The sequence below is a fragment of the Rhipicephalus sanguineus genome, chromosome 2 (genome assembly GCF_013339695.2).
Source record: "Rhipicephalus sanguineus isolate Rsan-2018 chromosome 2, BIME_Rsan_1.4, whole genome shotgun sequence".
Classification (NCBI taxonomy): Eukaryota; Metazoa; Arthropoda; class Arachnida; order Ixodida; family Ixodidae; genus Rhipicephalus; species Rhipicephalus sanguineus.
The window spans coordinates 37,282,552-37,297,596 of NC_051177.1; the positions used below are offsets into that span (position 1 = coordinate 37,282,552).

The 15,045-nt window shown below is 44.0% G+C and overlaps 1 protein-coding gene and 1 non-coding gene across 2 annotated transcripts; one reads left to right on the forward strand and one right to left on the reverse strand.

The window, feature by feature from the left end:
- Positions 1-1,090: 1,090 nt before the first annotated feature.
- On the forward strand, positions 1,091-6,857 carry LOC119382765 (uncharacterized). Its single transcript, XM_037650610.1, has 2 exons — positions 1,091-5,265; positions 6,478-6,857. The coding sequence occupies exon 1, from the start codon at positions 1,120-1,122 to the stop codon at positions 4,198-4,200; it is 3,081 nt and encodes a 1,026-aa protein (XP_037506538.1). The 5' UTR covers positions 1,091-1,119; the 3' UTR covers positions 4,201-5,265; positions 6,478-6,857.
- LOC119381542 (nucleolar protein dao-5) lies at positions 6,723-14,814 on the reverse strand. Its single transcript, XR_007415064.1, has 5 exons — positions 14,631-14,814; positions 14,340-14,475; positions 9,532-12,170; positions 7,706-7,900; positions 6,723-6,818 (listed from the first exon to the last, which is right to left on the reverse strand). It is a non-coding gene; the product is annotated as a nucleolar protein dao-5 (transcript).
- Positions 14,815-15,045: the final 231 nt, after the last annotated feature.

Here is a 15,045-nt window from a genome sequence, read left to right on the forward strand (position 1 = left end):
GCAGTAACCTGCCTGTCGCTTCTTTCTTTTTTCTCTCTCTCTTCCCATTGTGCATTAAAGATTGGCATCTCACAGTCATACTTAACAACGACAAAGGAGTGGCAACAGAGCAAAGAGAAGCATTAGCAACTGCCATTTTTGCAATTGCAAAATGATTTGAGGGATGTGCAAATGTGTGTGAGCTTTTGATCGGGAGTAGCTCACAGCCATGAACAATCTGCCCATGGCCATCATTTATAGGCTGTTGTGCTTATGTATGTGGCTCAAATGCTGCAGGAGAAGCGAACAATATATTATGCGAAACTGCTGGCTCCCTTCTGCATGAAGCAAAACGTTCAGCTTGCGTGTTCACAATGGCATCGCTGAGGATTGTGTCAATAGCGAAGATTGTCTAAAGGCATTTCAAAGCCTGTCTATGTGTTAGTATGCTGTCTCAAGGAATTACCCGTTGTGCATTTGTTGTGATTAAATATTGCACTTACATAAAAATTTACATTCCAGGAGCAGGCATGAGAGTAACATCAGAGACACAAAGGTTGTCTGTGCAAAGAAAAAGCCAGCAAAGACCAGACAAAGGTGAATACAACATAGCCGCATGCGCAGAAGTGCATTCATAACAAAACTATTAATAATAGTAATAATTATAGCAAAGAAGAACTCAGAAGCATAACATTTTTCATTTTCTCATACAGAAAGCCCAAGAAAAATGCCCAATCCCGTTACAAGCCACGACAAAGAGGTTCCCAGAAATCAGAATGCTTGACAGACAATGATGAGAATGAAGATGGTGAAGGGGACCTCTTCCACACCCCACTTCCTGGCTTCAGGTCCAAGAGGAATAACAAAAGGGCCGTGGAAAACCGTTACAGGCCTCTAAATATACGGGTCACCAGACACTCCCCAACTCTTCTAGAGGAGAGCGAAAGACCAGCATCGCCCGAACACAAAGACAACGAACAGGAACAAGAAGAAAAGCATGAAGACGAGCCTTCATTAGCAAGTGACAAAACAACCGAAGCGAACCAAAGTGATGCATCAGAAGAACACTACTCATCTGATGACACCACAGGCATCTCTGACGAGGTACGCAACGGCGATGTGTCCATACCTAAGCATGTCATGACAACACATGAACCTTCATTCCATACAACCAAGGACAAACAGAACAGCTTGGTCTATAAGAATGAACCGGACACTGCAGCTACCACTGAGCACAATGAGTCAGATGTGGCTGGGATAGCAAAAGTGGCGCAATTGGGCCACGCAACAATGCGCAATGTCACGACTGATGCAGTGACAAGTGTTAGTTGCCTGGAATACATGGAGCGAAAAGTAGGTAGGACCGACCAACTCAACTCGATCGTCAAAGATAAAAAACGTGACACAAACTCTGTGACACATGTGGACAAAGACGCAGCAGGTGTCAGTGATGTTACCAAGCACTTTGCTACACAGACAACAGCAACAATATCCGCAAGTGAGAGCGACGACGAAGACAGGGCTAGTGTTGCACTTGAGAACAGTGACAGCAGTGAGCAAGGTATTCTGAAGCAGCCAAATAAACTGAAACAGCTCAAGACCACAACTTTGCCGGAGGATGTTGTGCAAGATAAACACATAACTGGCCACTTGGAAGAAAGCTGCAGTGACTTTACAAGTCACATTATTGAAGGAGCCGCCACTGACCAGTTGAAGTTGCAGGAATGTGATAAAAGTGAAGTGGAGAACAAACAAAAAGACAAAAAGATCAGACAGCTCAACGAAAGTGACACTCCGGTAATGCAAGCACACGACGCAGCCACACCAGAAAAGCCAGTGACGACTACATCAGAAAACGATAACTGTGAGGTGACTGGATTTGACAAGGTACAGAAAGCAAGGAAATCATCAGGGGAACCCAATGTCAGAAAGCCAGAGAATGAAAGCGCAAGCACAAGTTACGACAGATGCAAAGTTGTTTCAAAGTCATCACTACCCAGAGCAACAGAAAATATACAACCTGAAAAGTCAGATCACACAAACGCCAAGAACAAGAAGCAAGAACCCGAGTTGAACTCTCATGATGCACCCACAGGGCGCAAACAATGCAGACGTGCCGAAGGCAGAGACGTCAAGACAAAGCTGTCACTCAGTTACCTAATTGAAAAGATGGCTAAAAACTATTCTGAATACCCAGCAGATGACAGCAATAAGGGTGAAAAATTAGAGAGCAAGCAAGAACCTTTTTCAGTTCTGCAATATGCCACAATGCCAGCAGCAAACAAAAGTGATGCCGAAAGTGAGAATGATGTTCAGAAGAATATTGCAGTGGTCTCCTGTGCTGAAAAAGGGCACAAGATATGGAAGAAGGCCCTCGATGATGAATGGGGTCCTGATGCTGGTGATAAAAGTGACAAACTGGACGATAGGCAAAGACCTACCTCACTTTCACAAAATGCCGCAGTGTTAGTAATGTCAAACAAAAGTGACGCTTCAGCTGTCACTGGACTTCATGAAGGGCACAAGACCTGCAAGGAGCCGCTCACTGACAAAACCCTTGCAGATGTCGGAAACAAGAGTAACATAAAAGGGGACAACAGGCAAAGACCTGCTTCGGTCTGGCAACATACAACAGCAAGCAAATTGGGCAAAAAGAGTACAACTGATGAGAATGATGTTCAGAAGGATGTCACAGTGGTCTGTACTGATGACAAAGGACACAAGGTATGCAAAACGCCACAGACTGACAAATGCCATGCGGACACTGGCAGCACTGACAAACCGAACAGGCAAAGACCTGCTTCACTTAATAAAGGTGTTGACAAAAGCGAGAACAATGTTCACAGAAATGCTGCAGTTGTCTCTCGACCTCACAAAATGTGCAAAAAGCCATTCACTGACAAATGCCCTATAGACGTTGACAACAAGAGCAAAAAACTGAAGAATGGGCAGACTGCTTCGATCTCACAACATACGACAATGTCAACACCAAAACCAGCTGATGACAAAAGAGGAAACAATGTTCAGGAGAATGCCAAAACAGCTGTTGAAGCTCACAAAGGCTGCAACATACATAAAGAGCCACCACAGCAGTCTTTAGACATTGATAAGAAGGACAGTAACATAACAGAAGCGGTGACCAAAAGCATTATTGAAAAAGATGACATAGGAAATGCAGCCACAGCATGTGAAAAGCGAAAAGAACAAAAGAAAATACATGAAAAACGACAAGTGAGGCAAAGTGACGGCAAGAATAAATCTGGACAAGCCATGGCAAGTGAAAGGTGCATGGTAAGCACTAGCAATACTAGGATGGACTTTGCGCCTCACTCCGCAGCACGTAAAAAGAGCATCGAAACAGCAGGAAAGGATGAAATGGGCTGCAGTATGATGATAGGACCAGCAGCTGACATTGTTCACACGCGCACACGCACAAAAAAGGATGCTAAGGGCAGTGAGACACCAGGCCAAGCGGCCATTGCATACCCCACACAACATATCAGTAAGGATGCAGTTGCCAGTCCAGCAGGGCTTGAAGAGTTAAAAAACACTGGCAAAGTACTGCAAGAGGACACAACAGGCAGTGACACTAACACCAAGATGATGGTGAGCAAAAGTTTTGCTGAAGGTAGCAAGAAGGCTACAACCGCTACTGCGGAAAGTCAATGGGAAAGGAAACTACGGGGAAGGACTGTCACAGGTTGTCCAACGACCAGGGTGAAAGTCTCAGCTGCAAAGGCCACACAAGAGGCAGCAGCTACAAAATGCTACGATAACACTGAGGCCATTTCTGACAAAGAAAATAGCAAGCATCCCTGCAGTCCTCCCAGAGAATATGCCGCACATACGAAGTTGGGAGACAATGCACTGTCTAAAGATTGTTTCAAAACTCCGAAGTCTGTAAAATCAGTTGAACTGATATGCCCACAAACACCACTGAAGTGCAGAAGTCTCAGGCAAAAGAATCTGAGAACGCCAGTCCTTGGAAATGGTGACGCCCTTTTAGATGAGCAACAGAGTGATCCAGAAACTCCACTAGGCTTTAAAGCCAAGTGCACAAAACAACTTGCAAAAAGGCCACTGGGAGTGAAAAAAGAGTTCAGAGCCAGGTACAAAATATGTACAGTGAACATAACCAACAAGTTCAAGGAAAGAGCGAGGCATGGATGGAGATTGAGACTGAAAATGAAGAAGGACAACAGAATGATCCGAGAAGTGTGAAATGGCAGGAACTCACTCGGAGTTCCAAACCCAGTCCCAAACAACCTGCAACATCTACTTGCATCCATGATAACGTTGTGCTGGACAAATGTCAACAACCCGCAGTAAACATCTTCAGTCAAGACAAAGGCAGCAGTGTGAATATAGTGCAACTTTCGCAGTCTATGAAAGGAGATGCCACGAATGATAAGCACCAGCAAAGTGACACTAACGGAGACATTGAGATGACTCAGACAAGAAGCTCAGGACGACCTTTGTGGATTGACCCAGTACCCCACCCAACATTCAGAAACACATAAGGCAGTTCAGAATCTGTCCCCAACCTTACATATGCAAGAGGGCAGCGGAAGTGAAATGGAACTAGAGGAGGATGAAGATGCACATTGCTTCACACAAACGTTGAGTCGGATGCAAGCCTGCAGTCTTTACTCGCAAAATGAAGCCAGAGCACCCACCACTGCAACCACTGCAACAGGAGGTGTTCTTGGAAGAGAACTAAATGTTGCATCAGCTCCAAAAGGTGGGAGACAAACAGCAAAAAGATCTTATCAGGGGCTAAGTGAAAATGAAGAACAGATAAGAAAACACAAGGTGCCAAATGAAGAAAATGACCCAAGAAACATAGTAGACAATTTGGATGTAGAACTTGAAGCCGGTGATGACGAAGATGGATCTTCCGTTTTATTCAACCTTGATGATGACGACGAGGCAGCTGCATCTGATGGATCGCACAGCTTTTTCAAAATGAAGCTCACTGCAACTCCGCTTAACTTTCTGAAAAGCCCTGCGTACAGAAATGATTCAGAGTCTGAAGAAGAACTGTTCCCATGGCTCGCAGACAATCTTGAGCCCGAGACAAACAAGAGAAAATGCGAACCGTCATCTCGGGACAGCCTTCGTGAAAGTGGCACTAACAGACCACATGTTAAGCGGCTGCGTTTTCAGCTGGACGATTCTGGGAGACCTGCCAAGAGAGAGAGAGTCAGTACAGCTACCTCATTCACTACCAAGATGTATGGGAAACGACAGCACACTTTTCCCATCCATTCCTATGCACAAAAACACGTAAGGTCTTTCTAGTCTATTGCACTGGCATGCCAGGCTATGCAAGCATGCCTGTTTGATGGTTCCATCTTTGGTGGAAAAATGAACAAAAACTTGTACAGACTCTTTCATCTTTCACACTGGCATGCTTATCAGGCTATGGCACGTGAGTTTGCATGCAGACATTTTGACAGCGATATGTGTGGGAGCAAGCACAGTCTTTCTCGTTCTTTACATTGGCATGCCCTTTTCGATTGTGAATACGGCAATGAAACATTTTTTGTGCATATTCCAACTATAGCAGTGGGGCAAGGAGTTGTTTCTCACACTGAGACAATACTTGAGAGCCACTAAACACTTCCAATGACATAAGCAGTGCAAGCTAAAAGCTTTGTACGGAGCTAACACAGCATCATCTGCTCTTAAGGGCAACAGATAATAATAATAATTGTTGAAGTTTAACGTCCCAAAACCACAGTATGATTATGAGAGACGCCGTAGTAGGGGGGGCTCCGTAAATTTCGACCACCTGGGGTTCTTTAACGTGCACCTAAATCTAAGCACACGGGCCTCAAGCATTTTCGCCTCCATCGAAAATGCGGCCTGCCGTGGCCGGGATTCGAGTCCCACTGACCTGCGGGTCAGCAGCTGAGCACCATAACCACTAGACCACCGTGGCAGGTGAGGGCAACAGATAATCAATCTTCTGCCAGCAAGAATGGCCGAGGTGCCCACAGACCATTCTTCTATGCATAAATGACCAGCCTTATATGTCACATCAGATACATTTTTCCAATAAGTCAAAGAAATATTTTAGTTGTATTGGATTTATTAACAGCAAATACTGTACACAAAATAGCATCAGTCATGGCAAGCAATGCACACATAAACCTGTATTTAGTTCCCACAAATTCAGTTAAGTTCTGTGCAACAAACCTATCAGGCACGGACAGTCAAGGCACCTTTTTGATGTTTTTTAAAAGAATGCACTTAGAACTGCTAAATCGTAGTGGTGACTATTAGCTGCTTAAAAGCCGCTACAGGTTTTCATAATAGGCATGTATGCTATTCACTCTTCATGTCTATTCAACACGCCAGGTTTAATACTGGCCTGTTGGACATTTTGCAAACAGTAACCTCTGTTTAGAATGAATCACTTTTGGCACGAAGCAGCACTGAGACTGTATAGAAATGGCAGGAGCAGCAAATCACATGATCATCTGGTCATTTCAGGACGATACCGACCACTCATCGGTGCATGGTAATCTCCCGCCACTCCTGTCTCGTCGAGAAGCAGAGTTCTTCGCATCTGACGATGATGAAGACCTTGGTCATGTTGCTGATGGCAACTATGAAGTTTGAAAGCATTAACAGCTGGGTTCTCCAAGAATTTACCTTTGTTGTGCCAAAGTTGACACAGAGTTTGTTGCAGTGTTCTCAAGAGTGAAGAACAAGAAGCTATAAATTTAACGCATATATAAAAACCAGTGGGGCTATCGCTCCTTTATTGTCAGAGTCTTCTTCGGGTAAAGTTTGAGTTGTTCCAGAGTCTGTTTTGGGTTTACGGTTGCAAGCTGTAAAGTGAAATAAAGTTCCGTTAATGTTTCAGCCAATGTAAGCACATTTTTCTTACCGAAGCAGTAGGCATAAAATGGAAGCACCACTTCACACACAACACCACTATAGGTCTAACTTCTTTTTGTGTTTTCTCACATAACAGGCCTCAGGTCAAAGTAGAACTCCTGAATTTAGTACTCCAGAAAGACCATCTACCAATCTCAGCCAACGTAACATCTTTATTTAGCTGCAGTTTAATGGGATCTAAGGCATGGCAGCACAGCGACATTTGTGCATAGAAGAATGGAGCAAGGAGAAAGCGCGAGAGAGCATCGCATAGTAAGTGAAGGAATCTATTTATAAATTAAATAATACACTGTAAGACATCGTCACTATAGCACTTAGCAAGAAAGTCAATCAGAGAAAAGCTAGTGTTGTAACAGTGATTAGATAGAGCACTTCAGTGAACAAGTACTATTCACAAATACAGTGAATTATTGGTAGTCTCTTTAAGCAAAAAAAAAGTCTAAGCAGAGTACGATGAAGTTATGACTCACCTAAAGACAAATCTTAGTCTCTTAAGACAAATCTTAATCGAAAACCAGATTGTGGTACGAGCTGTTTATTCATGCCTATCTTTAGCAAAAGCCAAGGCTGAGGATGAATGTTCAAGGGCATATGCTGTGATGGCAAAAAAAAACAAACAAAAAAACTAACACCACTTTATACAACATAAAAAAGTGTTGGAGCATAAGGGTGCAGAGAGGGAGATGCACGTATCTATTTGAGCGCCGGGTCCATCGATTGCTGGAACCACCTAAAATGAGGCCTCCCCTTCAAGTTACACAAATTTGAACAACAATGTCTAAACAAAACAAGTCACCTGCCCATAGTGAGTACTAACCTCTTGCCTGCGCCAATTCTTGAGTATCTTGAACCTGGTGAGTGGATAGCCTAGAGAGTCCAGAAAGACCAGCAGTACACCAAGCTCTGCTGATGCGAGGAAGCGTCGAGTCAGCGATCGACCATTTGGCAACTTTAGACGAATCTGGACAACACGATCCGAGGAGTCGGCTGGAGGCTCGGGAGGAACAGCGAGCTGCGGAGGATGTTGTGGATATTACGACAGCTAGGTTGAGTTCTCTGGTTATCAGCAGAAGGTTCAGGTGCCAAACAGTGACTGAGACCTGAACGTACATGTACAGCCTTTGTCAAAAGTACAGGGGCTACAATGCACCTTCACTGCATATGCTGTTCCAATCAATGCAGTTTGCAGTTGTGTGATGTCTGCTTATTCTTTTTTTTTTTCCAAGAGTTATAATTCAATGTTTCTTTACAACTTTCTACTCCCCGATTTTCAGCACATCTGCAAGAACTAATCAAAAGCTTAAATTAAATTACTGATTCCAATGGTTGGAAAATTTTTACTTTTCAATAAAATAAACCTTATCAAAATCAGTTCAATAGATGTCAAGCAATTGATAATTCCAGTTATATGTCTGTGTACTTATTTAAAAAGAAGCTCCTACAGTAAAGCTCTCACAAAAATATGATTCCGACAACCAGGGCAGTAGCCCTGGTCGTTCGAACTTCAATGTACTATAGTTACTGTCAATATTCAATATATTATACCATAGCTATTTGACACAGCCATTAGTATTTCATATGGGTCATATGATGGCACCTGTCATTGATGTCACTGATAATGCTAGGGCACCACTAGGTTACCTTGGTTTTGCGATTGTTTAAGTGCAGTATAATGAAATTGCATCTCCTACTGATTATGAGACAACCTAGAAGCAATGCATTTGGAAAATATCTGAAAGATTGAGGTTGTCTTTGAACACGTACTTCCAAAAGGCTAAATGGGTGCAAAAGAAATTGTTCAAGTGAATCTCTAAAGTAATTGCAGAAGATGTAATGAAACTGTCAGTGTGAAGGATGCAGAGTTCCCATTCAATTGGTCACGCTTAGACTATCCATTATTCACATTACAGTAAACACCATATAAACATACAATACAAACATTTTAGACTATGTAGAGTAAAGCTCTTTAAATGGCAGTCTTTAAGGACAATTGCAAGAGTCTATGTCGGCACATAGAGATAAAACTGCAACTACCACACTTGCAGGGCAAAACTTATAAGCAAGATAAGAAAGGCTTCAGATGCCATCTAAGAGTGTAAAAAACAAGCATAATGTTTGTCACATTATCCCTATGCAGTAGTGGACGTTACAAAACCATGACGATGTACTCATTATTCGCACAATAACATAATGGCATAACGCTATCTGCAGCTGTTAGTGAAGACTATTGAGGAGATACAAAACACAATATAAGTTCAAACTCCCTGTTCTAGGTCATTAGTAACTTTCAGCAAGTTCTAACGTTTATTTTCTTTTTCCAGTCTCAGTATCCAAAATTGCTCTCCCTTTTTTTTAGTTTTTCATGATGTATCTTGTATATGAAACAAATATTATACCGAAGCTTCTATAATTTTGCACTATCTGAAATTAGACTTTTTACAAGGCCCAACATGACATCGCAGTTGGTCTTTAATGCGTCTAGCCATTTAGGTAGGGAATGCTAGCTGAGCCTTAACCACAATTAATCACTGATGGAGATGCCATGATCACAAATGTGTGCAAGACAGGCTGAAACGCATGCAACACAATTACTTGCTCTACTACAAACACTGCTAACAGTAAAGAAAAAGAAAAGCTAGTCACCTTTTCTTTCTGTTCTCTTTCCACGTCGTGAGTATCTTTATGCGCACTGTCGCAAACAGCTCCTTTTATGGGTTCAAGAGGGCTGTCTTTAAGAGCACTAGTTTGCTTGTCACTGTCAGCACGTGGTGTTGCAATGGCTGGCGTCCTCCTTCTCAGGCACCGTTGTTGGCTGTTTGCCAGTGTGTGGTGGTGGTAAGTTTAAAGCAATGCTTTGCACACTTGAAAGGCCAAGCATGATCACCTCTTTTAGTAACTTGCCATCATCGTCGTCATCGATTAAACAGTCATTAACATCTGGCACAGCACGAGGAGATGTGGGATAGTGATTGGGAGGTGGTGGGTCACTGACGGCAGGCCGCATCATCACGCTGGGGCCATCTCCCACACGTGCCGAAGAACTTTCATGCTGAATATCAGACACATTTTTCCGGAGGCACTTAGTGTTGGGGTTCATGTTCTTGCCTCCAGAATGTTGCTGTTTGCTCACAGCTGCACGGCCAAGACTGATCACTTCAAGCAAGATCTTGCTGTCCTGCTCTTCATCACTACTTTCAGACAGGTGCATACTGTCATCCAGAAAATTGCTACCTCCAGATTTGGAACAAACATGACTAGGGGACACATGTGGAACTTTCACTGTGTTATCTTTAACGCTCACTATATTCAAAGCAACACCATGCCTGGTGTCTTGAGCATACTGATGTGGTCTCAAAGGGCTTGCCACTGAAACAAAAGGCGTGCTTGAAGGCGAGGACTGCATATCCGACTGAGGAGGCACCTTGGGTGATTGTGTGCTTGGAGATGCCATGCCTACAGATAATTCAGGGTTTCCAGCTAGCGCCCTTCCCATCATCACAACTTCCTGCAACAAACGGGCATCATCTTCTTCATCACTGCTATCTTGACATAGCGGTTCTGTTTGATCCAAGCTGCCATGCATGCTATTGCTCCGGTTTGCACAAGGGTTCGAACTGAAGTTTTGTGTACACGAGGGCTGGCTGACATCCGAATGGCTCTGCAGAGCAACAGAACAGCCTCCGAGGTGATTGTTTAGTTCACCTACATTCCCAATGCTATTGCTCTTCCAAGTGAGCTTTGGGGAGGTTCTTTCAACAAGACTGCTCACACTTGAGCTCTGCCTGGCAAGTACCAAGCTGAATTTGTGTGATGGCATTTCCTTTGGCAAGGCACTATCCTCAACGGTATGCTGTAATTTACTTTGACAGGTTACATGACTAGATGGCAAAGGTGACGATGAGCTGCTTTTATTGGCAGCAGATGCAGCTTTCCCTGGTGTACTGTTTATACTCCTTGGTTTTGGCACTGGTGCATTTATAGTAATACTGTCCTCTGGAGCTCCGCTCCAGCTTTTAGTCTTTGAATGACAATTTGATGATTGTGAGACTTGCCAGCCCAGCTGAATACACTGCACTATGAGATCAGCGCTCCCTTCCTCCTCATCAGAAACATCGATAAGGGCTTCTGATTTGATACAAGGCGGCTTCGGAGAGTGCTCAGCTGATTCCCAATTCTTACTATCGTCGTGACCTATACTGAGGTCAGTGAATGATGCAGAATGGGAAAGTAATGACGGCGTGTCCTCTGTGCAGTACACACGAAGACAATCTTCTTCAAAAGATGGTGACTCCGTTTCATGTGGGGACTGGAGATGACAGTCATCATTCAGTGATGCATGTTCATGGCATCCCTGTGGCTTGGGACTTGCCTGGTTGCTTTGGGATGAAGGCCTACAACAACCATCAGGCGAGACTTCAAGCATGTCGTCAACTGCACTCTGCGGATTAGGCCAGGATTTAGCACTGCCCAGGTCATTGAGGGAAGGTGCGTGGGAAAGAACAGATGGCGTACCTTCCGTGCAATACACACGAACACAATCCTCGGCAAAGTAAGGCACAGCAGCGTCTTCATGCGACGGGCGCATGACACAGTCGTCATTGAATGAGACATGCTTGTGTGTGACATGAGATTTCTGGACTCGTTCACCGCTCCATCTACGGCTGTGACTACTATCAAAAGGCACAGGCTGCTTTTTTTGATGAGGCGTCATTTCGTAGTCATCATCCCAATCAGGGACGACATTTTGCGAACTGACGTTGTTCTCGTTAGTTAATGAACAGGGACTCTCGGGTCTGGAGTAGCCGCGTGGTGTGCCTTCATGGGCATACTGCCGTGTTGTGTCTGCAAACACTTCGACTGCACCTTCACCAATGTTGGTAACACTGCGAGATGGCAGATGAGAGCGACCTTGCAGGTGCTTCCGCTTGTAGTATGTGTCATCCACAAACTGCGCCTGTTCTTCACGCTCTTCTTCAAAGCTGCTCTCTTGAAATGCTTCGTGCTCATCGTCGTGTTGGAGCATTTTTTCAATGTTATTGGCATCGTCATCTTGAGTGAGAGAACTAAGGCTGGTGGCCTGTGACATGCGGCAAGGAGTTCCTTCTTCTGCAAAACTTCGCGGGCAGTCTTGGAACACACCACCAATTGGCTGTGGGATCGGTTTTCTGCACGGGGGAAGCCGGAAAGCAGGTTCAGGAGATCTATGGCGAGGGCTTGGTGGCATTGTTTGACTTGGAGAGTCAGGTAGGTCACTGGGAGAGACAGCTCCACTTGTATGTTGGCTGCAAAGATCAAAGTTTATTAATGTGTTATACATAATACCAAACCCATTGAGTGAACTTAAAAATGAGTGACAGCAAGCAAAGCATACAGCAGCGCTTCTGCATTGGTCGATTACTGAAAGTGTGCAATCCATGAAAAATCTTAAAGGGACACTAAAGAGAAACAATGAATTGGTTTAAATTGATAAAGTGTGCTCGGAGAACTCTTGTGTAGTTTTTTCACTACCATAGGTTTATTATTAGAGGAGAAAACCAAGTTCAAAGTTTCATTTTTAAATTTTGCGCCGAACTTTGTAATTCGTGACGCAAGCGATTTCAAAGAGCATTTAACGTATTTTGGCGCCACTGCCTCGACGAAATTTCCACAAACTCGTTACGTCAAGTCTCTGGCCCCCTCAGAGGACAATGTACTTCGATTTAACCGATTGGGAACTACGTAGGCCCAAGCAGGTGCCGTCAAAAATATGTGACGTCACGGGAAATGGTGCGGGAATTCCAAGGTGGCGTCGCCACCTGTATTTTCTTTTTGCGCGTTTTCTCGCTTATTAAGCGTCTTCTCACAGCAAGCGTGGTGTTTTTGGTATCGTGGAAGACTACTTTACTAATGCGAGAAAAATCGTTTTGCCCTTTAGTGTCCCTTTAAAGGAGTACTGACACGAATATTTTCAGTTGTTGTTTTCTTGTGCCAAATGAAAGGTCAAGCCCTCAAAAGCCTAGAAAAGGTAGCGCTGAGCGCGAGTGCACCCTGAAAAAGTAATTACAGTATGTATTTAGAAGCTAGTTTCGGTTCCTACTGTACCCTGACGTCACAACACGGTATGAGCTTCTGGTGACGTGCTTGCACAATATATAGTGACGTTTCCACGGCCGCTCCGCACCGTGGCTCCGTTGGTGAAGCACAAGCGGCCATTTTGGAAGTTTTGATGACGCACAAGCGGCCATCTTGGAAGTTTTGGTACCTAACGTCATCACAACTAGCCAGACTGCTGCGTGAAGTCACCAGAATTTGTACTGTAGCCTGACGTCACGCCAGTGTCGATGTTAGTGGGTGCTCCATGGAAAAATTTACTTTAATATCAAATTAAAATATCTTATCAGCATTTGCTGAGCTTTGCACTTCCTCAGAGCCGTCTCTGCTTACAGGAGATTTGTATGGCAGAGTAAACTCGCCTTCGAAAAAAGGTGTCAGTACCCCTTTAAGTTATAAATGACAACTAATGGCTTGCAGGTTTCAGGCTCATAAAATACCTTTCAAGTGAGACAGCAAATATAGATATGAGTTAGACTAAGTCATAAAAGGAGACACACTTAATGCCTCAAGTAAAATGTGCTTACATCTAATGCAAGGGGCCTTCTGCTCCTGGGAAGAAAAATATTTACGCAGATGAACATGACTATACAAGAAAGTGGTAGTTCCGTTACCCTACCAATGAGAAGTTGCTTCACGTGAGGATGAAAGTTTTGTTCACACTTACATTTAGATACGACTAGAGCGTGAGAGTTCTGCACCATTTAAACTAATAAAATTGCAGAACTTATACCTAGCATTCGTGGAACTGCATAGTGACGGACATTTATCATAACCATATCGCAAAAAAAAAAAAAAAGGCGAAAGCTTCTTGACGCCCAAAATTGTTTTCACAAACCATGCAACTTCTTAGTCTAGACGTTCAGGAGTGTCAAAGGGCCAATGTCAATTATATAGTTAACGAATTCCGCATCGTATGAGATCGGAGTGGAGAAAACAAAAATGCATTTGTATGTGTTCATGTCTAAGTACAAGCCACAAAGTATGGCTGTTTCTTGCGCGAGGAAATAACGAGGGAGAGGTTCAGGGGAGCGCACTCCCCTGGACCCCTTCCCTTGTTATTTCCTCGCGCAAGAAACAGCCAGACTTTGTGGCTTGTACTTAGACATGAACCGACTAGCCCAGCAACGTGTGTGTGTTCAGTTGCACAGCGAAACACAGTGGTGTCCCAATGTGTCGAGCGACAAAATGCTCCAATTAACCAACTTTTAATAAGAAATCACTAATATCGTGACGACTGCCGTTTCGCAAAGATAACACAAACAGAAAGGAACGTTAATTAACGAAAGAGAAACACGTCATTTGACAACGTAGCCTTTGATAAGGAAACCAGTAACTCCTATCAGTGAAAGGAGGCATACCTTTGATTTACAGCGAGGTTGTGGGCATTGAGTGCAGCTTGTCGATCCAAACTGCTGAGAGATCCGAGCGAGCTACTCCGCGAAAACATCAGCGGAGTCTCGTTGACCTCACCGAAAGCCGTTGCCATCGTGACGGCTGCACAAAAAAGGCGGCAGGTTAGCACTCATTAAAAGTGCTGCGCGTGCTCAAGTGACGTACCACTGCTTAGACAGTGAGGAACGAGTTAACGACAGGGGCGCAGCGCCAGACAGAAAGCACGGCCCATGGAAGATTACTGGCGTAACATTCACCGGTAAAAGGCTGCACTTGGTCAGCGAATCCTGGTCATGAAGTCACCCCGCTTCTCCATCGCTCACGAAGCATTTCGCCGCTTTCAGTTGGCACTGGTTCGTAAAACCTGATCGCAACCACCAGTCGGTTACATATAAAGTAGCGTACAAACAAGGAAAACTTGTACAACTCAAAACTAAAGTAAAAGCAAAACGTGACAACACGATGTCCATGGCAACAGCGCTGAAGTGCTGATACTTCGTTCTGACTGATGACAACCTCTCTGCACGAGCAGCAGTACGCAAAAGCAAAGCCTTTGAGATTTGTAGCTCATGCTCAGAGGCAAACATTGCCTGAGATATGAGCTTAAACTATGCTATAAAACACAATATGTGTAGTTTTAATGACATAATAAACTTTTGAGTGTAATGAATT

Bases quoted from the DNA above. Each gene is read 5' to 3' on its own strand.
- LOC119382765 (XM_037650610.1), top strand. From the start codon at position 1,120: ATGACAACACATGAACCTTCATTCCATACAACCAAGGACAAACAGAAC.